The 25,054-nt window shown below is 35.8% G+C and overlaps 1 protein-coding gene across 5 annotated transcripts in view; it reads left to right on the top strand.

Moving 5' to 3' along the window:
* The window catches only part of cd276 (CD276 molecule), a 74,753-nt gene that overhangs the window by 38,529 nt on the left and 11,170 nt on the right, over positions 1–25,054 (top strand). The window contains exons 5-8 of one of the 5 annotated variants that reach the window (XM_015343784.2): positions 8,236–8,370; positions 14,831–14,994; positions 18,630–18,671; positions 23,194–23,228. In XM_015343784.2, coding sequence (XP_015199270.1) covers positions 8,236–8,370; positions 14,831–14,976 — 281 coding nt within the window. In that variant the 3' untranslated portion in view covers positions 14,977–14,994; positions 18,630–18,671; positions 23,194–23,228. Of the gene's footprint in view, positions 1–8,232; positions 8,371–14,830; positions 14,995–18,629; positions 18,672–23,193; positions 23,229–25,054 lie in introns of those variants that run through there. The other 4 variants (XM_015343782.2, XM_015343787.2, XM_015343783.2 and 1 more) reach the window with 4 other exon arrangements.

The raw sequence follows: 25,054 nt of genomic DNA, 5'->3' as shown, positions 1-25,054 counted from the left end.
CTCGGGAGAGGGCCCTTTCAATAACATGGGTGGGGTATCCTTCTGTTGATGGAAAAAGGAGTGCATTTTAAGTGCTTGGTTCTGGAAATCCATGTCATCACTGCAAAGTCATCGTAGCCGAAGGAACTGTGAAAAAGGGAGAGTGTTTTTAGTGTGTTTGGGGTGACATGAGCTGTACAGTAAGTTTACATAGAAAGGACAAGTGTGACATTATTATTATATTATTATTATTACTTTGTTAAATTGAACTTGACCATTGGTTTTTGTACCTAATAAAATATCCAAGAGCTTGCATTTTTAGAGCTTTTCTTTTTTGTGGAGTTACAGATTGCTTGAACTAAACTTGTTTAATAAATCAGAGAAAAGGCCTTTGTTATTATCATGAGCTTTGAGGAACAGCGATGCTCTCTAACAATAGTAGTGTACATTACAATTAGACCACACATAGTCTTGGTGAAAGTGTGTACTCTAGTTTAATCTCAGTAACATTTCATTCTTTTTAAGCGTGATATAATGCTCTATAGTCTGCTCCATGTTTGAAAAAAGAAAATCACATATTTCAAGTTGTGTCTCAGAAATTACCTTTATCAAAAATAAAACATCTGATGCCCTTAATAACAGTACATATAGATTAATATTCTGTAGTGTTAATAACAAACTTTATTCCTTTGCCCAAATATCTCAGGACCATTTTATAACTGTGATAGTTTTTTTATTATGCTCAACTCAAGAACCAATAACAGTAAAATTCTCATCCTTTGTCAGTTGTTTAAGGAGATGTTCCTAATTTATTAATTTTTGAATAACAGGTGATTTAGGGTGACCTACAGTATCAGAAGAACTGGACTGGGGCTGCCCAGGTCCAGGGTTGGAGACCCCTGATCTATACCTGAGTGCCATAAGAAGAATGACACTCTAATAATCTATGCTATGCTATAAAAAGCTATGGCAGTACTTGTTGTCTGACAAAAGTTTGTTATATTTAATTAACTCCATCTTTTCAGCTAAATTGACTGGATTGAATACTGAGATTCCAGTTTCTCACACAAGGAGTTCTGTTTGTAAGAGTTTACAATGTGGAGTTGTATAAACAGTATAAAAGCACTTTAAAAAATAATTGAAAGATTTGCACCAGGAAAGAATATAAATGACCTATTAAGGTAAACTTATTAAGTTCCGTCATCTTCTACCTTATGGAAAAAGGCAAAGGTTCATTTACCTAAACCTTCTCATGATATCTAATGGGAATTAAACAATACAATAGCTTTGTGGGGTTTGATTAAATTAGAATGATCTTATGTTTTTGGGGTATATCCCACTGTCTTAGTGCGCAGCCTCTCTCATTAAAATATATTTTTATCTTAATGACACTCCTGAGATGCTATACTAGTTTTTACTTCAGTTGTTTCCCTAGAGATACGCTCATGAAATAATAAGATCCAATTACAAACGCTCACAGATTACACACCTAGGACTCATTAGTCACAGCATACTGTTCTCCATCAGTCACTTGAAAGTGATCCTGACGCTGTGCTGTGTGCATAATTACACAGGCCATGAGTGTTTTCTGCAAAGTCTGTGTGCCACAAAACAGTTTTAACAAGGCTTCCAGGCATTGTAAAGCCTACTACGATTTTTGTATTTGCACAGATGTTCTTCCTTTAAAATGTCTGAAAGACGTTTTATACCCTAAATTTTGGTTGTGGTTTCCCCACACATCTTACTCAGGACAAGCCTGATTCATTCTGATTTTCTTAGCACACACCTGTCATGCAGCATGATGTCTTTTGTGTGCAGATCTCTTCTGTCCGGTTGTTTCCACCTTAACACTAAGTTTACTTTGAACAATTCCATTGCATGATTGTCTGTAGCCATTTTCCCTTTATTGTCATTTGCCATGAGTGGACATCTGTTTGCTCTAGTATATTGTGAACAAAAAGTCAAATGATGACTATAGTTGTATAGATGGTATATACAGTACAGTGCCCTGCCAGAATAAAATGAAAGTGACTGTGAATTTTTTATTTTATTGATAGTAGACACATATATTTTTGCCCATTTGTACTGGTTTTTAGTCCCATTACCCCATACACTGGATAATACTTGGATGTGATATGGTATAATATCCATTGTAGTTCCTGTTTACCACTTTGGTCTCGTTCTGTCAGGTCATGAAAGAGTGTGCTCTTCAAATTCCCTGATTTGGTATGAAATGGGTGTGTTTTCCTTTCCCTGTAACTGGGCCCATATGTGCTCTATGGGCTCTATGGGGCTATGTAAACCCCACAACAGAAATGTAGTCTGTTTCTGTCACACCTAAGTGAAAAGAAAACTGTCCTGGACCCCCCATTTCTTAACAATTACAGTTTCCAGTTTGCCCATTCTCTCACATTTTGTGAAACGGGCAATGGCAGCTCAATTATAATCTCATTTTGCATCTAATGAGTTCTTTGAACCTTTTTAGTTGGGGTTTCGTGAGAGACAGCATTGAAGCAGTGCTTTTTAAGGTAGTTAATGATTTGCTGATGGCTTTTGACATTGGGTCATTTAATATTCTTCTCTTTCTGGACAAGTGCAGCTTTTGATAATGTCAATCACAGCATCCTGCTGAATCACATGCAAAATTGTGTGGGATCACTGGTACTTCCTTCTGTTAGTATGGCTCCTATCTGGCTGTTTTAAATCTCATGTTGTCCTGCTTTACTCAGAGGGGTTCTATGGTGGAAAGCTGGGACCTTTAATATTTATTATTTGATTCTGGCTTAACATTCAACCCACATGTGCAGCATATGGTCAAAACATTTTTTTTTCACCTCAGAAATATCGCTATACTACACCCTATGCTATCACTAACTGTGGCTGAAAAGCTGATCAACGCATTCGTGTTCTCTCGAATTGACTACTGTAATGCTTTACTTGCTGGGGTATCTAAATCTACTTTGAACACACTGCAGTATGTCCAAATTTCAGCAGCCAGGATACTGACCAGGTGTAGTGCAAGTGATCACATTACACCTATCCTGGAGTCCTTGCACTGGCTTCCTGTCAAATTCCATGTGGACTTTAAAATCCTTTAAGGCTCTGCATGGCTTGGCTCCTCAGTACCTGTCTGAGCTATTATTGTCCTACTCCCCACCTCGCAACCTTCGCTCTTCTAATTCTGCTCTCCTTACTGTCCCCCAAGCCCGTCTACATTGTATGGGTGACAGGGCCTTCTCCTGTTATGCTCCCAAGCTCTGGAACTCTCTGCCCAAGGATATCAGAGAGTCACCTTCTCTAAACTCTTTCAAATCCAGACTCAAAACCTTCTTCTTTAGAAGAGCCTTTACTTAACTAGTTCCGTTCTTTACCCCTCTGCTCCTACTTTTCTTAGTAGCACCATCCACGGTCTCCTCTGTATATTGTAATTGTGTTTTATCTTGTGTATTCTTTTATTTTATTTATTGTTGTTCTCATTCTGTAAAGTGCTTTGAGAAGCCACCTTTAAAGGCACTATATAAAGTAAAGTTTATTATTATTATATTATATGTTGCTTCTTTGTTACATTATTATAACAAATTATTCTGTAATGAACATGCATTTCACTGTTGATGATACTCAAAGATACCCTCAGACCAAATCAGATACTACTTCTGCATTTTGTGCCCTTTATGGGATGAAAATGTGGATGGAAAACAGAACTTCCTTAAGCTAAATGCTGTCCATACTTAAGCCTATGCTCACAGACTTCCAACATCAGCTTTACAAAGTTGTGGATTTCAGTGGTGCTTTTGTATAAGTCAGATTCTTCATGGAAGCCAGAAATCTTGATATTCCATTTGACGCTGTGTTGTCATTTTAAGCACATTAGGAACATCACAAAGTGTACAGGATCTTTCTTTTTGTCAGGTCAGACATACCTTAATTCTGGTTTGACGCTGTGACAAAGTAGAGTTGAGTTGCATAAAGCCCAGGAACAAGGTCACTGTATGTTAGAGGGTAGAGAATTATGAAACTGCACAATTTAAACAATAGAAGGCCTTGCGAAGTACACAGTAGAATAAGGAGGATACAATTTCCTCAATGTGGCAGATGATTTTGTCAAGTTAAATTGGGGTTGTAGTGACCATAGAGCTGCCACTTGAGGTCACCAAAGAGATGGTCAAAGAGTTTTCTTGTAAATAATGTTATGTTAATTTTCTGAAATGTGGGGATGTGCACCTAGGTGTGTGTTTGTATATACAAGGTGCCTTTGGCTCACTTGGTTGTCAGTAGATTGGTTGAGGTAAGAAGTGATTTAGTTTATTTTGTAACACTATTTGTTCATATCTGTTTCTAACCCAGGAAACCATATTATGTGGGCTGGCTCTGCAGACCAGCTCTTTGTAAGTCTAACATGATGTTTTCACTTGAGGAGCTTTTTTCTTGTTTTGTTTTGCTTGAATGTTTACTTAAAGCTAGGTTTCAGCATTGACTTTTATTTCATATATTGAGTGTGGAGTGTTTTCATGTGTGAAGGTCCTCAGTGGCCATCCTGAAGCAGGGATCTTCTACGCTTGCAAATTTATCATGTTAATGTGTTATAGGAAGGGTTTCTTTTGTGTACACTAAAAGCCCTCCATTTGTAAAACATGTAGAGTTTCAGCCTTTATTGAGTCCTTGACTAAATTATTAGATTTTAATGAAAGCAATTGGTTTGACGCATTAGCTTGAGTGGAGAGAAATCCGGTGGCTTTTAAGCACTAGAGGGTGATACCTTTGATTTGAGAGTAAACCTAAAAATTTTATTAAAACATTTTAGAATATTAAAGTTAATTTTTTTTACAGTTTAGCAAAAGTAATTTTGATCCATGTATTTTGATGCATCAGAATAGTTTTTGAGAAATAACAAATTCATTAATTTCTTAAAAAAAAAGTTTTCCTATCAAAATACTTTGCACAAAAGCAGTTTTGTATTTTTTTACAATGTGGTTTTGTTGTGTTTTCTTAATTGTAATTCTTTAAACACTTTGTAATGCATCTCCTTAATCCTGCTATTTTTTCCCAGTTTTCCCCTCTGAACTTTACCAATCCTGGCCTCCTAATATTCCCCATCTATGATTTGGCTTCATTTCTCTCTTCTCCTATCCACAGATGTGTGGTGAGGGTACTGGTGCACTTTGGCAGCCATTTGCCATCCAGGTGTAAGCTACACATTGGTGGTGGAGGGGAGGAGTGTCCCTATTACCTGTAAAGCGCTTTGAGTTAGGTGTCCAGAAAAGCACTACAGAACTTTAAGGATTATTCTGCTGTTAGAACAGGACCTTTAGATTCCAGTATTGCACTGGTGAAACTTAACTTGCCTCTAAATAAAAAACAAAAAGAAAAAAAATTACATCTGCTACAGTACATCAACAGAACTTAGGTTTGTTCCTCACTGTGACAAAGAGATAGAGAAGGGGTACCTGCTGGGGTAGTTAGCTGCTCACAACAGGAAAGCCAGTGAAGGTGATGAAAAAGAGGAAAATCTTCAAGTAAGGTTGAGGGAGCGTGCTACTGTGGTTTCTCACAGATTCACAAAGCTTAAACTTCAGCCTTATGATTCATATCCTGCAGACACTCTTGTTTTACTGCAGCTCCATATCAGGCTACCCCCCCCGCTGCCCCTTTGCCTGTCTCTCCCCCCCTTCCCAGCAGAAAGTGATTGAGAGAGAGGTCTGAGAGAAGGAGGAGGTTGGAAAAAGAGCCATTAGTGACAAATCTATTTTTGAAAAAAACAAAATCACATCATCAAGCAAAAGAAGGAAAAACACAATCTCATGGCCGGGGGGTTTACTGGAGAAATGATAGCCAGCAATGGCATTTATCTTTATCAGCCTGGCCCTTGGGACAAGGGAAATGCACATAAACTTAACTCTTTCCCCCCTTGCCAGACACACAAGACAGAGAATAAAAGGGATTTATATCAGACTGATGTGAAAATATCATATCAGTTGTGAGAGGCAGAGCTAAGTCTCTGATAGGCAGATTGGAAGTCAGTTGCTAATATAGTTACTAATTTCATATAGTAATAATCTGCAACCACAACTTCACCTTTCTTGTGGTTGCCAATTGCAGCTGAGTTTAATTGTCAAAAAGGGGTAACTGTTAATGAAATTCATAGCAATTCATATGAGTATTTGTGTGGTTTGTATTGGTATTTGCCATGACAAAAGCTGTCCATGTTTTTTAGATATGCTGATGCTTTTCCTAATTTTATAGATCTAGATTATGTTAAATTTGTGAAATTTGCAGATAACTGAAAACTGAAGGAGTAGTAAGTACTATAGTAAAAGGTTTAGAGACATTATACTGGAGAAAACACCTAAAAAGGTGACACAATAAAACAAGTGCACAGTAGTATATGCAGGTGAACTGTAAATATAGGACTGGGTAAGCTGATCTTGAAGAAACTACCACTGAAAATATCCAGGTTCATATACAGACATTAGTTTGATCCACTAAACAAGGAGAATAAAAAAACTAACTTTTAGGATATAATGGTTATCATGAGAAAATTAAAAGCATATGATTCATATCAAACAGTTATAATGCTGTGTACAAATGAAAATAAAAAACACAAATATATCAACAAAGTCAAACGAATGGATCACTAGAGAAACTTTAAATAGAGGACACAAGTGGAAAATAAGGGGAAATGCATACAAGACAAGAAAAGGGTACAGTTCTTTACAAAAATGGTTGTGAGAGCTTGGCACAAGCTATATAGCACTTTAATGATCCTTGACGAATAAAGTGTATTTATATTTCAAATTTTTAATGATGTATTTTCTAATAACCTAAATATAAATGTGTTCCTCACTCAGCAGTGTCATTATTTAATCTGTTCATATTTCTGCACTATTGAATACCTAAAAAGTATGTAGCAATACATGAGTTGATAATGCTTTTAATTTCCCCATTTCATTTTCATTTCTCAACAAAGGAAAGAAATTGTTTTAAAACGTCAAAATAAATTTAATATTTTGGCAAATACATTTTAATGCAGTTATTATACTCTGGTATTCTGAAATAATTCAGTTCATGTTAAATTTATTTAAACTTGTGCTCCTTGCTGAGAAATCCCTCTTGTAACAATAGAACTCTTTTTAAAATCAAATAATGTTGATGACAGTCATTATTTAAATACTGCTTATGTTCTGAAACCTCTGGCTCTCTTATATTCTAAGAGAGAATAATCAAAAACGATAATTGTGAAAATATTCTAGTTACACTACTGTCGTATTTCTTCTTTGCAGTAACAATTCCTACTGAAAGTGAAATAAGTACCAGTTTCATTTTGAGATAAAAAAGTGCTATTCTTTTTCAACAGCACATATTGGCCTCATCTGGCTTAGTAATATAAAGTGAATTTTCTTTCCAGTCTTTGCTTGGATTTTATAGATGTTTACCAACATTGATCATCTTGAGTCTTACTTTTTTTTCAATTACCTCTTTGTTTGTGGTGCTGTTTTGGAGGCCTGTTTGTTTTAGAAAACCTGGGTCTACTGTAGCATGCACTTTAAAGCCCCAGGGAGAATGGGAGTCTTAATGTTCTTTTGTTTCACTGTCCCATTGTTTTGGCAGTTTCATTTTGTTAATCTGTCATCACCCTTGTGGTTTAATCTTTTTCTCTTCCGGACTAGTTTCCCTAGGTATGTGCTTGCCACCATAAAAAATTGCTATTACCTGACCACTTTTCCGTCTGTACTGTACGTGATAAATTATGCTAACTTAATTGTGTTGAAAACAAAACGTCTCTATTTAGCTATGGTTAATTAACACTATAACATTGATAGCAAATGAATACAAAGTTATTTGCTAAACAAGTATAACAGTTTATAGCTGAGCTAAATCCACTAGTGTGTTAAACATTATCCTCTTCTATTTCAGAATTGTATGACCGTATCTGATTACATGTGTTACACAGCAGATTCGTAATGCACTGCAAAAGAGCAATTTTAATCCTGAATAAGCATTTCGAATCATTTGTGGTTATATGGGAAGAACTTGCACAGCTGGGGAAATGTGCTGTAGTTTACAGTGGTCTTAAAAATAACAACAAACTTTTACTGATGCATAAAAGTCTGGTTAACATATTTGTTTCATTGTCTGTAGATTACAATTCGGCACAATGATTAAATACAAAAAAATGTGATGTTGAAAATAGCTGAGTGAAGTGCTATCATTCTGTGTTTGACTTCCATGGCAACCTTTCTCTTTTCTCTACCATAGCAGGACTAAACAAGGGATTCCCACCAGTGGCTCTGTGGGTGACTGTGGGCCTGGCAGTCTGCCTTTTTGGACTGCTCATCGCCTTGGCTTATATTGGCAAGAAGAAGATCAATGAAAGCTGCAAGGAAGGAGAAGCAGGTAAAGTAATGGAGGAAACTAATGGATATTTTGGGATAAGGCAAAGCAGAAGCACCAGAAATGTTAAATGCTGAACAGAAACGATGGTTTTTAGACATGTTTTTTTAGGACATTCGTGATTTATTTCCAATTCTGTCTCTGTGTTGGTAGAATATATTTCTTCAGTTTCACCACCAGTGCCCTTATGCTGCTGATAAAATGTAGTTAGACCGCTTCTTATCATATGCTCACTTCACTTTGCTGCCTCTAACATTGTGGGTATTACATTAAATCAGGTAGAGTAATTTTGTACAAGAGGATTGATTGTATGTTTATTTAATATAAAAATAGGTCTGATTATGTTTTTTTATCAATTCAAATCCATATTTAAATACTCAATTCTTTCAGTATGGATCCACAATTAAATTACTTCAGCAAACAGCAGCACTTCAAGATACAAACCCAATCAGAGTACTGTATTATTCTGACTACACCTGGTTCTGTGATTTCATTAAAATACAGCTCCTTGTGAAAAGACTGACGTATGTGTGGAATTCCTATCAAGCAACGTAAAAAAAAAAAGATTCTTTGTCTTGTAATTGTCACTGAAAGAAATGAATCTTGACTTTATCTGAATTAGATTTACTAACTTCTATTCGTCTTGCCGACATCCTTCTTTCTTTGAATGTTTAGCTTGGGTGAACACGCTGCCGCAGGACCTCATATCTCTTACTCTGCCTGATTGGCGAATGGTTCATGAGTGTCGTCCTCATTAGCAAGCACTGTAGTACTCTTGCCCCTTTAAGCCTTTCAATTATTTCAGGCTTCTTCTCCAGACTTAATAAGATGTGCTGTATCATCATATTACATAGTAGCAGGGTTAGTTGAGGAAAATTGGAATCAAGAGTGTAAATCATCAAAGCCAGGTACAAAAAAGATTTTGAACAGAATGCTTTTTTTATATATTCATCCTCATTATTAAGTATGTGTTTTTAAATACAGTGGATACATGTATCTTGAATATCCATATTTATCCTATAGGACAAAAAACTGCATATGATAATCTGAAAAAAAGTAGGGACTGTAAAATGAGTTACTGACTGGTAAAATAAAAAAACTAAGTGTACTTTGTATGCTGACAGTGTATCGGGGTAGGTTTTGCTGCAGTATGATAGTTTTTAAAGTTTCTATGTCATAATTAACTGCATAGAATGACTTTGGATGGTGGTGATGGTATGGGGGTCTACTTTTAAAACAGATGGCTAGCTCAAAGCTGAAAGGATGCTGTGAAAGCTAGCAGTGTTGTAATGAGGTAACCTCAGTGTAGGAAAGACATTTAATTAAAGGTCAGATGTTCAGTGTTGAGCACCCAGAGATTTTTAAATAAATCCAGAATCTTAAGAGATGCAAAGTCTTAACTCAGTTCTCAAACTATAAATTGAAAATGAAAGCTGTTTAAAACTAATCTACTGTAGTAAGTATGTCACTGTAGGAACTCTGGTGTTTAGTTTGTCTTTCTGAAAATGGAGTAAATATAGAAATGTAATTCTTGCTGTGGCAAAAAATAATATGGACAAAAGTGTGGGTGGGATGTTTAATAATTGAGATGACTGATTAAAAATGACCCTGGTTAAAAAACAAGGTGAATGCCACTTCACAAACCATATTTCTCAGATATAGAAATGTTTCCATACTGGGTGATCCGCAATAAAAAAATTATACTCAAGTGATAACCAAACTAAACTCATTTGTATGACAATAAAATAGATACAATAAAAGAGATAGTCTGTTCGGATTTAGAATATGTAGGTCTTTCTTAACTAAATTCTTAGACTAAAAAAAATAATTAATACATTATATATGTATATAAAATATATACTGTAATATACTGTATATATATGTACAATATTTTCCCAGACGTGTGATAAACATACTCAAAAAAGATTAATTCTAAAAACACACAGTGGGTGTTCTGGGTAATGCATATACTTGGATTTAGAATTGGTTAGTAGATGCTGTAGCAAACAAGGTTCAGAAAAAGAGGTAGTGAAATTGGAGTGACTTAATATAGAAATGACAGGTTTAGCAAACACTGCTAAACATAATTAGCCGTAATTAAGGACTTACAACACCTTGTTGATGACTTTTAATGCGGATAAGTACAGGGTGTTGCATGTAAATAGCAAATATAAACAAGAAATACACTAAGAGGCATTAAAACTACTACAAATGATATCGGCTGCAGTGCTCATTTGTTTTGTTTTTAATGGCTCTCAGTATATAACAACAGAAACACTGAGCTTGAAAAACAATGAACAATGCACGAATAAGATCATGTTTAGAATAGTGTATAATAACAATAATAATGATGTGTTAATGATACAAAAAGCATTGCTGCTCTGGAAATAGTCCAGATAAATAAATGGGAAGTCTTCCACTAACAAGCTAAAAGACCTGTTTTCAAGTATTCAATTTCTCAAAGGCATTTACAAAGTCAACCTAATAAACTACTTCAAAATCAGCTATGAAAAACAAACCATGTGGAAATAATGGGGAAGTGCATTTAAAACTGAGAACAGAAGGTACTTTTTTTACACAAACCATTGTGGGAGTATGAAATAAGTTATTCAAATAAATATGTTGAAGTTGATATCCCATCTTTTTTATTAAATTGATCCTTAAATTAGTTACTCATCGAGCTAGATGGACAGAATGACTGTTGTTGATTATACTGTTATATTCTTCTGATCTTATGACTGAAGGAATTAATCAAATGAGATCTCTTGGAAAAACCTCATAAACCTCAAGGAAAGACCAACAGATTTCAACGAATGCAAATAGCAAAGGGCCGGTATTACGTGAGATGCTCTGAAATACACTGTCACTGACTGTGAAGTGGCACTAATTCGTAAGACTGTCTAGTTAAGAATGAAATCCACAAGCAACTCAAAGAGAGAAGATTACTGAGTCAAGGCACAAGTTCAAAGCTGATCCATGGTATGAAGAACACATGGAAGAAAGACAAGGCATAGATCATCCATCATTATCATCTACAATTATCATGGCTGAAAATTAAAGAAAGTGTCTCTTTCAGCAATGACAAGCCATCTGTATTCAAGGTTTGAAAATTTAGGAATTTAGAGTCAGTCTTTTCTAGTCGGTCAGTCAGTCTCAGCAAAAACTAACTCTAGAAGAATTTGGAGATGAAAGGAGAGAGAGAAGGTGTTGACAATTGGAAGAAGCATTTGGAAGATATCAATGTCTTCTGTCAATGGTTCTCTGAATTTTTTCCTGAAACAAATAGTTAGAAAGAATGGGATCCTGATAACTCTTGATGAAGCAAAAAAAAATAACAATAAGGCAGCACAAGGTGATGACAACCCTCCTAAATTTTTCTAGCGGTGGGGAGTGAAACTGTTATCACAGCTCTGCATTTACTTAATAATGCAGAATTTGAATGGATGTTTTAGTATTAAAATTATGCAAATGTTTTATATAAATATAATATAGCCTATTTTACATCATTGTGCATTGATTCACAAAATAGCTTATCAAATTGTTTGCTGCTTTAATGAAGCTTTAGATACAAGATAAATGGATGAAGACATCACAACACTAAGAACTGACAAGACTAAATAATGTAACCAAACAGTAAACATTTCTTTCTGTGAATTGTATGAAATTTGAAGAATTTACAGTATAACACTTCAATTGAATTGAACACCATAAGCTTAAACTGGTTATAATCCTTCTAGCAGCGAGGCAGCATCCGAATAGAGAAAGAGTCTCTTCCAGCTATGACAAGCCATCTGGATTTATGGTCTGAAAATTTAGAGTTAGTATTTCCCTGAACATAACCTGCAAAATTGTGTCAGAAACCGATTTTTCATCTCTTCTGATGTAGGTGTCATTTGCTTCATGATACATTTTCTTTGCTCAAAGTATATAGAGATGTTGTTTTGATAAAAATAAATATAAAATGTCAGTTGGTTTACCAAGAAAGGCATAGCTATAACAAATAGAGAAGTGCAACCTAATTTAAGCTGTCTTATCTTTTAATGGAGTTCATTGGGACAGACAGATTGAAGTAGACTTTTAGCGCTCAAAGCTTATGTGGTACGGGAATAAAGCTGAAAACTAGTCTAGAGTGAGGTAACTCATTTTTCCTGTTATAATTTGTTTCCAATGGAGTATCTGTCTATCTAAAGTGACTCAACATTGGGTAGAATGATACAGGAACCAAATATTTGTGATTGAAAAATTGTAGTCTCTTAGCTCACCTTTTAACTCTGGAGTCTTCACTGTTTTCAGTTTATTGAGGTAACCAGAAGTTTACGGATTAAGGGACTTTGAATGGCCTTTTAATGTCTTACTATACGTGCCTGAAGAATTTTCTAGCTGCCTGTATAGTAATTCTGATCCCTTTTACATTGCGTCATTTCTTACTTGGGTAGAGCTTGCAAAATGTTGATGATTTGATACCATTTGAATATGGCACCCTTTCCAAGAGATTGAAACCCTTTAGCAACCCTCACAAAGTTGTCTTCTTACAAGATTAAGATTGTAAGAGTCATGAACTGCAAAACATACAGTACTTGGACATTTTAGCCAATCACCTGGTTCCCTTTGCTAAGAAACTCAACTTTGGCTAAAAAAGGACATTGATACGACTAGCCTCCAGTCTCCAGAGCTCAAATCCAATCAAACATTTGTGATTGAAACAGAACTAAATGGTCTACATGACCTAGAGCAATTATGGCTTGAGGAATGGTCAGAAATTCCCCTTCAGAAGTGCCAGAACCTCTTGTCACTATGTACTGTAGGAGAGGAGGCATTTTGTCAGTGTACTCCATTACACTAATCCTCAGTTATTAAGGATTAGATAGTATTCTAAAAGTAAGACAAAATATACTATTGTAGGAAAATTCAAGTACAGTGAATTGTTCTTACAGTATTTGCAAAGTACAATATGGTCTAATTTCTTTATAATTTAAAAATAATCATGTCCATTTCTTTTTCATATACAGGTCATGTAAGGAGAAGCCTCCATATAAAGCATATGCAGTGCTATTTCATATGTTCAGGTTGTAAAACATTGTAACATCAGGTCTTAAACTGAGCAAATGGGTAAAGTGAATTCACATCTGAAAACCTAGAATGTAAAATCTGGATTAGAGTATGCTAGAGGAGGTGAAGGAATAATGAGATTGCTGTAGCTTCTGGCCATAAAGTGCTGTGTAAGAAATGTCAGAAAAGATAAAAGGCCATGGGAACAGGTTGAGGGCAAACTATGGACAGAAGGCTGCAGATATGAAGCAGGATGATGCTGTAGTTAGATGTGAGGTAAATTAGGAGCTACTCTGTCCACAGCGGCAAAATGGAAAACCTACCATTGCCGTGGCTTGGCATAATTTCAGCAATAGCGGACATACGCAAGGCTAGATAGCTTGGACATGGGCAAATAAATTATAATAGTAAATGTGCAAGTCAGAGCTGTTAGTAGGAGTGGGTCATAGATTTTCTGGTTGGCCAAGTATATTTGCATAATCTAGAGGTTTTCTCACTCAGTGTTGACTGTATAATGGAACATGCCTGCAGTGAACACTGTTAACTCCAGCCTCAGTCATGTGTATACAGACAAGTCGATTAGCTCTGAGGCATGCAAATCCATCCATCCATCCATCCATCCATTTTCTAACCACTTTATCCAGTTCAGGGTTGCAGGGGAGCTGGAACTTGACAAGCAATGAGTGCAAGGCCAGGTACACCCTGGACAGAACACCAGTTTGTCACAGGGCACACAGAGACACAAACACACACACCAGTGCTAATCTGACCACTTCATGTAAATGCAAGTTGTTATAACCATAGATAATTATAAAAATAAATGTAATTAATATAACTAATATAAATAATCTCACTGATGCTTTTATACAAAGTGACCACTATTTATACTTTCTTGACACAAGAGTTCATCATCAGTGCCCCACTTGGGATTTGAAACCACAACATTACAGTTAATTCTAGAGTACACAGACCTAACCTAATAGCTATGTTTTACTAAAAATACAACAAAACAAGGGAATGATTTCACTTCACTGAGTGGACATTAAGTCAAAGATTCACTAGTAAATGGAAACTGTGCTTTAATTCTAATCAAATCGGAGAGCAAACTAGATAGTTGAAACAGTCTTCAAGTGGATAGATCTTTCCAAATGGCCAATGATTTTTATTCTATTTTTTTATATACTCTAGACGTGTTTTTTTTTTGTAATGATAGTATTATTGTCATGGTCACACATTACTTTGAAGAGCGTTACAGAAGGCAGTGGGCTTAAATCTTAATGAAATGTTTTTTGCAGTGTGCTGTGCAGTGTATTTAAAAAAATCATCCAAGCAAATATCTTAAATATATTATCACAATACTGAGAAGTAGAATTTCGGATGTCTTGCTATTGTCCGGTCTTTGCTCCTTCTTTAGGCCTGAATGCAGCTTTGCTTGAAGAAACAAGTGAAATTGAATTGGTAGTCTCAGCACTGGTCCCAGAGGAAATAAGTTTGAATTATAAAACCACCACACAATTCGTCCCACTTCAGAAGTCTCTACTGGTCGAGGCCCAAAAGTAATAGGCAGAGGATTTTCAGGTCAGTGAGGAGGTATACTAGCAGAGTTATAGTATTAGAAAATGTTTCATTGCAAGAGCTGGCACTGTGCCTCTCCTTAATCCAATACGAATTAGCTTCAATGGGATTTTTGCTTCAAAATGTAATATTGAGGAAAATGAAATAAGATCTAAGGAAATGGTTGAATTACATTTTACTTACATAGTCACAATAAAACTTTGTGTTTTGCATTTGTATCTTTCCAAGAGAAAAAAATAATAATTGTAATTCCCTTAAATACCCTGTTTAGAATAATTTTCCTCCTGATGATTGACTGTAAGAATAAGCACATATAGCATGTCATTGACTTCCAGGTCACCCAAAAGCACTCTTTTTAGTTATTACAGCCATAAGCCAAAGTAACCAGTTGCCACCATGCATTTCCTTTAGAATAGGGCTCACCATTTCAATGTACCACTTGAAGTAGTTTGTTTTCTTACTGTTGCACAGTGATCCAACCACTGCAGGGGCCATCACATCTGGAGGTTATACTTGCTGGTGCTTAATCTTACAGAATGTATTCACCTTCAACAATCTTACATTCTAAGACAATCTTTCATGGCTTTATGAGGAAAACTCAGAAACAAATATGAGTTAACAGATTTCCAGTACTTCAAAGGTTTTAGCATGTATGAAGAATGAATACAGTGTGCTTTCAGTTTATGAGCATGCAGCAAACTGGATTGTAGAAATCTGTGAATTACTTTTGTATTGCAGAGCATAACTTGAATAGTAATGCTGTATACATACAGTACACAAACTCACAACCATGTTTTGTGAGGAAAGGCAAAATGTATTTTTATACATTCCACTCAGGTTTTTGGAAATTCGATGTGTTGAATGCACTGATCCCTTAGCAACCACACTTCGTAGCCTTTGAGTAAATGTTTTTCCCATGAGGTATATTTTGTTTTCTTATTCATCTAACACATATTGCAAACCTTTGGAATTATTCAGACATCACACTTCCTCAGTATTAATTCATGGGCCTCAATATGTGGTTGATTTTGAGTATAAGTCTAAGTGAAAGTATACATGCTGTCTTTGCTATTTGCAATGGAAATTACATACGGTAGATATATGTGTAGAATGGAAGCAAATGCAGATTAATGTGTGCAAAGAAAATATTTTCATTTTTGATGTCTGAGGAGTGTTCTCATGTATATTGCCTGCAGAGGTGTTCAGTTTTGTCAGACTTGTGTGCTGTTTTTTTCTGATGTGAAAACAGGTAGCAAAATGATACCCAATTTCTACACCAGATAATAGAAACAGGGAGGAGGCTTGAAAGCTTTCCTTCTCTTGAAAACATTTCAACAGATGAAATTGATCACCAGGCTCAGAATGCATAGTATTTCCATCTTTAAAGGACCTTTTTATTTTGTTAATACTGCATCTAATGTCAAATTAGAGTACAAAAAAGGATGACTTGCATTAAGCCTATTTGTCCCTATGGGTCAATTTCCTACAGTATATGACTCATTTACTATTGTTCAGGATGTTTGCCTGCAGGGAAAATAAAGACCATAGACTTTAAATATTAATTGAATGTTAAATAGGCACTCACATACTGTACATGTAACCAATGTAAACATTGTTTTTAATAGATTTTGAGTGTTTTTTTTATTTGGCTTCTTTAAATTTTTGTAACTCATCACAGTAAATCTCAGTTTTAATTCTTTAAATTATTTCATGGTGCAGGGGTTGCTGGTTTCTTTTATAACCAGACTCTCCATAGAGTACCGAACAAGCTGAAACCAAACTGAAGCTTTATAATATCAAAAACCCAGTAGGAACATTTACACAATGTGGCATATGCAAAAAAGTTAATTTCGGAAAGCAAAATAAAATGCAGCACTTTATTCATATCACAGTTTGGCAGGTTCTTTCACAGAGAAAATGATACAATGACTTAGAAGGACTGCCTGATACAAAGTTAGTTCTTTAAAGGAGTATCTAAAGCAGCTGTTCTAGGATGACATTCATTTTCTTGAGGCAAAATTTCAAATCTTGCTTGGGTCACAAATGAGTCAGTTTTAACGTAGCTTCCATTGAACTTTTTTTTTCCGCATTACAACTCTGCAGTTTATATTTAATCCTTTTTAGCAATCTTCTACTTCAGAGGCCCCAGGCTAAAGAGACTGGTTACTGAACTACCACATTTTCCTTATCATGATATTTCCACTTGAGCAGGCCTGAGTTCAATAGCTCTGGGCTTAACCTAGTATTGAACAGTTTTGTGCATGAGCAATTTGAGATATAGATTTGGCTTTAACATGCTTGTCTGAGGGAGCTATACCCTGGTCGTAAGTACAAGGCCATCGGACCCCTGTAATAGGTGGAATGAACCAAGGAGCTGCTGCAGTGGTGATGATGGGGTAGGGGGAGGGATGTACAACGATCAGTGATGGGAAAGAGATGTTTGATTCTTGTATTTATACTTAATGTAGCATGGTATAATAGGGCTAGTCCTTGTTCTCAAACATTGTTAAAAACTCCATTAAATGTAGCATTAAGGTAGTTTTGTTAATGTTGCATTGTGATTGCTTTCTCTCCAGCAGGGTGGAACATTTATTTTATATTTTAGGCCATTTATTTACCAAAAAAAACATTGAGTGAATAATTTAGCAATAGAACAATGCAGCGATAATAGCCTTCGATCTTTGAACAGATGCTTAAATGGACTCCAAAATTTACAGTATTAAGAAACAAGTAAATGCGTAGCCTATGTGTGAAAAGGTCACAATTTTGCAAAAAATCCACCCATCCCTTTTCTGATTGTTTCTTCCAGTTGAGAGTCACAGGGGAGCCAGAGCATGTCCCGGCAATCTACAGGCACAAGATAGATTACACCCCAGACAGGACGACAGTCGATTGCAGGGCAAACACACAGGCACTTACACACTCAAAACTAGGGCCAGTTTTCCCAGAAGCTAATTAACTATGTTTTGGACTGTGGGAGGAAACCGGAGCACCTGGAGGAAACCCACATGAACACAGGGAGCATAAAAAAAACTCCGTGCAGATAGAGCCCCAGGGTGGGGAATTGAATCCAAGGCCCCGCTGTTGTAAGGCAGCAATACTAACCACTGCACTGCCCTCCTTTTGCACAGCATATTGTTCTTTATTTCATGTATTTATGTGAAGTACAGTACACAAAATCTTCAAACAAGAAATAAATAAAAAATAACATATCTCAGCTATGTAACTACAGGTCTAAGCCCTAAACCTAGTTGCCTTTTCTGATGGTAATAGTAGAACACTGATAAACTGGAGCTTTTTTCTTTTATTATGATTGTCAGTGATTAACTAACATAACTTAAGTAACGGAAATGCCAACATCCAGTATGTAATTATTTTCTTAGTTTCTTTGCTAACATTTGCTTTTGTTTTTAAGTTTACCTAGGGATTTTGGAACTGATTAAAGGCACCCTTAATGAAGTGATATATAAAAATGTTGAACGAGTCACTTTTTCACTGAAGGCAGAGGTGTCCAGTATTTACCCTTTGAACTGGCAACATCTGGACGTAACCTACACTCTTTCAAAGTGCTTTTGTGGATGAAGAGCACCCCACAAAGACCAGCTTTTAACTTTTGAATTGTATTTTTTTTTTCTCAGTTGAAGAAGGGAAGGAAATTGAAGAGGATGAATCCAAGAAAGGTCAGTTTCGACAATGTTATGGTGATTAAACTCAAGAGGTTTTTAAAATACTCGTATATCTGTAAATGAAAGTTAGTAGAGTACTTGTAGCTTTTGAGTTTCTAGAGCCTCTTAAAGTGTCTTCCTATTTCTGGTTATAAAATCTAGATACTTTTTGAAGCTATCTTTGGGAAAGGAGCCGTGGTTACTCAGATGGCAAGGGTGTCTGGCTCCTGACCAGAAGGTCTCAGGTTCAATTCTAAGTAGGGGCAAGTGATGTAGCTTGCTCTAATTCCTTCAAGACAGCGCCCAGGTCCACTCAGCAAGTACTCCAAATGAGTACTGGGGGTTTATCTTCCAGGAGGTAATAGGCTGGCTGGAGTGTGATGCTGAGCACATCACCTCCACTTCCAGGGTTGAATGGTCAAGGAAAAATGGTGGCCCATGGGCCTTTATGGCCTGAAAAGGGACCTACCTACCTAACTATATTTGGGGACATGTTTTCCTTTAGAACACTACATATCTTTCAAATGAAAGAAGACCATTCGGCCCATGTATCTTGATTGTTTGCTAGCAGCTTAATTTTTAACAAAATGTAGCTTGAAGATTTTTAAAACAAATATTCCAGCAGTTCTTTATGTCTTAAAGTCCTAATAATGATTATGTGAGATACAACATTTGCATTTGAGGAAAGGGCGTGCAGCGGTGAGTAGAAAAGGCTTGAATCTAATTCCAAATGACATTGGATGGCATTGTAATCCTTTGCTGACAATGTACTGCATAGCAGCCATCATGAGACTGACATTGCTCGAACAGGTTAATTTGCAGTAAAGTTAGTACTGTTTACTTTAAATTACCTATTATATGTTGACAGAAGCAAGCCATAGAAAGCTAATTGTTTTGAAGTGAGAGCTTGCTAGAATTATGATTAAGATTTTGTTTTTTTCTATTAATGACACTTTAAAACAAGTATACAAAGTGTCATGTTGATTTTGAAATTTAGAGAGAGGGCTACAGCAAGTTTTCCTGTCAGGAATTTACAAAACAACGAGATAGCTAATAATAAATGCAGATAATCCATTATGTGAAAAGCACTTTCATCCAGAGCAGCTAAATGGTTAAAATGTGGTATTAACAAGAACATTTTCTTTCCTGGTTTCACACTTTCCTAAGAGATAATTTATGTCACACCTGTGCAAGCTCATATGAAAGAAATGTGGAGCTATTTACATAATCAAAGATGCTACTTAAGCACTTGTGACAGCTGCTTTTGTTTTGCCATCTGGCTCCAATGGATCAAACAAAGGAGATGAAATGAACCCAATTGAATCGATCTGGGATGACAGCGAGCCCTTGCATATTTCTGTGTTATCTTAATGAGCTTGCCGGTTATTTTGTGGGTCCCAATAAAAGCTGCTCTGATTGGACATTCCACAGTGATATCCTGCTGTCTGGATTTTCTGATTTAAGTAGGTTTTTAATGATCGTTTGGGGACCAGCTGAACAAAATACCCTGTTTTGTAAACAAGATCTCAAAAACAGCCCTTTCAAAGCAACCTGTCTCTCCCTGAACATCACCTTCTCTGAAGTATTCTATCTAATCAGAGCTGTATACTGTCAGGAGCCTGTAGACAGAATAGAGCTCAACATACTTCACATGCAAGCCTTCTCATACAAGGCTCAGAGGATTTATATGCTTGCAACACAAAATCCTGGGAGTGTACATTATGACCCAGTTCTTTCATGAACAAAGTTCTCTAGAGTTTGGACGTGAAATATCTTGTTGTCAGGGCTTTAACTCTTTAGTCTTCACTGTTATATTTTGCTCAACAATAATTCCCTGCACCTGTGACAACTGGTATTTTATACAATGTTTTGTAAATATTTAATACTGCGTGCGCAAAGTTTCCAAGTGGCTCAACCTGTAAAACTCTCCATGAGGAAGGATTTCAATATCCTGGAGATTATAGGTTTGTGCCAGTTTAATCCTCAGTGATCTCACAGACTGCCTTGATAATGGTGGGTAGAGACTGCAGTGGGACCTATGATTTTTTGTCACGTTGGTTACTATGGACCAAAACAGAAACAATCAGCCTGGAAGTACACATCCTGGACAACACCTGTTTTGCATCTTTATTTACCCAGAGTGAGAAGAGGAATTGAATAGCAATGTCAAAATTAGAATATTACAAATCAAGCAACGAGAGAGAAAGTAACTGATATATAATTGCGAGAATCTGCTGTGTAAGGAATAAAATAAAATCACTTTAAAGTATGTTTTGTGAAAAAGGCAAGAGATGAATGTCAATAATGGGAATTTAAGCAGTTACAAATTGGAAGAAATTCTTACTATGCTGGCCTTAATATTAGGACCTAGACAGCCCCAACCAGTCAAATTAATAGTCACTGTCTCTTCCCAATCACACTAAATTAAATATGATGCACAAACTCCTTGATAAATCTATTCAAAACTGTCATAAATTGTAGTGACATGTTTCCTATCAGACAGCTATATGAGTCATCAATCAAGATTATCACAGTGAAATCACAGTGAAAGTTGCCACTGGGTGTTAAATGATTTTCTACACATATGGAGTTTATTTGTTTTTTTCATATTTGTCTCTGTATTTTTCTTTACATTGTTATGAATACTTAATCCATAGAAAGTAAGACTGTAGTTTGAGGTATGACCGTACTGTACATGCATAAAGGTATACAGAACACTAAGGATACAAAATTTTGAATTTCTTAAACTGAAGACAGCTAAGTCCAATTTTATCTTGTAAAATATAACTCCTGTTCATACAGGTCACAGATAAAACTAAACTAAATTAATCAAATTTCCTTGGTAAAAAGTATACCAAACCTAATTTGTAACCTAAGTATTCCACACATATTTAAAAAAGAATTTTCAAAGCAGTTTTTATTGAATTCTTAGATATATTTTACTTGTTTTTGTCTTTTTGTATATGTTCAGTGTGTGTATAAACATCGTATTTAATCAATATAAAACTTGTAATTTTAAAGAAATAACTTCAGCATTCTCCAATTCTCTCCACGTTTTCTCATGTCTCTCGAAAGGTAATGACATTTTGAGGTAATATGTTCATCTAAAAAATATGAAAAAGCAACAAACTCTAGACTACATCATCTGTTATTTCAAAAGAGGTTTTTGAAAGAATGACCTGTATACCAAGTAGAATAATAAGTGCTTGAATTACAATTGAAAATCATGCTTCTCTCCATCATAAACTTGAACTGAAAAGGAATGATACTTTAAAGAAAAAAGTCTCTGTTTACCTTCAAATATCCAACCACAAATTCTTTAGGATTCAAAGACTGTACAGACAGTGTACCTGTTCTTTATATCATTTGGATTTAAAGATCTAAACAATGTCCATTATTTTCAAATGTTGATTGGATTTTGTGGTCAAATGAAAAAGAGTCATTGTCCTGAATCATTAGTATTTCTCTCAGGGATTTTCCCATATCTATGTGCTTTCAAATCCAATCTCTCACTCAGGTAAATAGAATTCAAAATAAAAGGAATCTTGTGCTCCCATTTCAGAAACTCAATTACAAGAGCACCTAAATACTGGAGCTTAACTTGACATCTTTTGCCCACTGAGCACCTACAAATAAAGTTGTCCTTATTGTGGCGAACAGAATAGCCAAACGCCCAATTGTAGTGTACATGTGTAGTCTTGCAGGATCTTACAGGACTCTTGAGAGATGCAGTAGATTGGTTAAGTCACGATTAAAGAAAATATTGGAAAGAGTCAAATGGCTTTTTTAAATTTAAGAAGAAAAAATACTGAAGATCGAAAGCATGGTGTTTGAAACTAATATTTTGACAATACTTGTTTTAATGACTTTTCAAGAACAATGTGCCTTATTATGTCTGTTTTACAATATTCAAATTTCTCTTACTAAAAACAACTAAAATGCCTCTACCTATTCTGAAATACTTGATACTCAAGAATGTTTACCTCAACATATTATGAACCACAAAGAGAACAGGCAATAGCATAAATACTGTAAGTGATCAGAATCCCCACTCTTTAAGACAGATGTTCAATTTCTGTCTAACCATTTCACTTGCTTCTTTCTGTAGAGAACAGTTTTATGTTTGCATTTGCAGTTGATGATTAAATAGTCTTGCCCTTTTGATCTGTCTTAATGGAGGAAAGGTTGGTGGGAGAAGTATGTGTGTTTGAGGGCAGCAGCATTGGATTGGAAAGGGAATGGGTGTATTCAATAGAGACTACAGTTATTAAAAGTGGGGTTGGATTGACTGCCCTAATGCATTGTATTTGAGCAACTTCTGAAAACAATGAATATGATTTAGTGAGTCATTATGATGGGACTTAATGATGCTTTTCAGAGTTGGGTAGGTTATAGCACACCCTGGATTTATACAATGGCTTTAATTGTGTGGTTTTGTATTATTAACATAGAATGGTTTGTGTTTGATCCTTTACCCAATAATATAGAATGTGGGATAAATGTGAGTTTTAGGTAAATATGTTTCTTTGTCTTGCAGCAATGCAACCACTTAAAACCTAAGGGAACCAAGGTAAGATTATTTCTGTTTAGACATGTATTATATGTAGCTTTTTGATGATTGCAGATACAATAGCCTTTCCTGAGTCCCAGTCTTTAACTGTTATTTTCCACAATTTAATAATAATGGTTTATTGTATAAAACTGAGGGTAATCATTTATTGTCTGGTTTAATTTAATCTAATCCAGTGTACATTATGACAAAAAGTTTTTTAAACAAATTGGGGCGGAGCGGTGTTTCTGTGGCTAAGGATCTGTGCCTGTGGCTGGAAGGTTGCTGGTTCAAATCCCACAGCCAGCAGATGAATCCTACTCCATTGGGCCCCTGAGCAAGGCCCTTAACCCCAACTGCTCCAGGGGTGCTGTACAATAGCTGATTCTGTGCTCTGACCCCAGGCTTCTCTCCCTGTCTGTGTATCTGTGTCTCATGGAGAGCAAGTTGGGCTATGCAAAAAGAGAAATTCCTGATGCAAGAAATTGTATAGGGGTAATAAAGTGATGTTATGTTTATGTTATGTTACTTTTCATCTACAGCTGTATTTGCCTTATTGGTGGTAAACATGTAGAAATCTCTTTTCACTGTGGCTTCTGATGACAGATTTGTAACAATGTAACTCTGCATTAAACCTAAAAAGAATAAATCAAGCTTTGAGAAATCATGATGTTATAATCAGAGCATATACAAAGATGCCAGAAGCTGTTGCTTTTTCTGTAGCATTTTGGTGATAACCTTCAACAGAGCTAAAGGCTGAAATAATATTTTGCCTTCAGACCTGGACATCTAACCTTCTCTGACACTTTGAGGTTCTCCAATTTCTTTTTTAGCTTGGTATGTTATTAGCATATCAATTAGCAAAGCACTTACAGCCATTTATGACAATATTATTATTATTACATCTGTGTATGCAATTCCAGTGAAGTGAGTGTTCTTTGAATGTGTTTCTCATGTGTTCTGTGAGTCTCCTGCTCCTCAGCGGGGTATGGTCAACATGGACAGCATGTAATAAGATCACTTTATTGGCCATATACAATTTCTTGCATTAGGAATTTGTCTTTTCGCATATCCCAGCTTGCTCTCCATGAGACACACAGACAGGGAGAGAAAAACTTGGTGTCAGAGCACAGGGTCAGCCATTAATAGGGCCCCTGTAGCAGCTAGGATTAAGGCCCTTGCTCAGGGGCCCAACAGAGTAGGATTCCTCTGCTGGCCATGGGATTTGAACCAGCAACCTTCCAGCCACAGGTGCAGATCCTTAGCCATAGTGCCAAAGTGCAACTACTCTGTCCCCCCGCTTTTTTTAGATGTTAACTATCTAAAAAATATTATGGTCATTCAGACTCTATTTTCCTAAAATGTATTTAATGTGTGTTAATTTAAATCAAATGCAGAAGTTGCTGTATACTTTTTACTTGGAACCCATCTATAATAAAGCTAGCAAGACAAGGTGACTGTTTAATAAGACATTGCCCAATACGAAACTATATGTTCTTGCAAACATTTATAGATAAAATGCATATGAAGAAGACGAATAACGCTGCTATGTTAATGAAAAACTGGGAAGACAATATATTGAGAAGCAATTATAAAGCAAACAAAAATGAAAGATGGTAGTATTGACTAATACCGCATCTCCTGAAATTTAGAGTGAAATAAATGAAAAATTGTGGTCTTTAATAGACTACAAAAATAGCTCAGTGCTCAGAAAACTGCCTGGCAGCTTCGGTGTTAAGGCTTCTTTTTTAAGATAAAGTTAAGGGTTACCAAAAAAAGCTTTTTCCTGTGCTTTTTAAATTACACACACTGAGGAGTTTTAAATTGAAAAAAAAATGATAGCACGATA

This window comes from Lepisosteus oculatus, chromosome 5 (genome assembly GCF_040954835.1).
Source record: "Lepisosteus oculatus isolate fLepOcu1 chromosome 5, fLepOcu1.hap2, whole genome shotgun sequence".
Taxonomy (NCBI): Eukaryota; Metazoa; Chordata; class Actinopteri; order Semionotiformes; family Lepisosteidae; genus Lepisosteus; species Lepisosteus oculatus.
The sequence above is the reverse complement of the archived record's forward strand: the minus strand, read 5'-3'. Positions and strand labels throughout refer to the sequence as shown.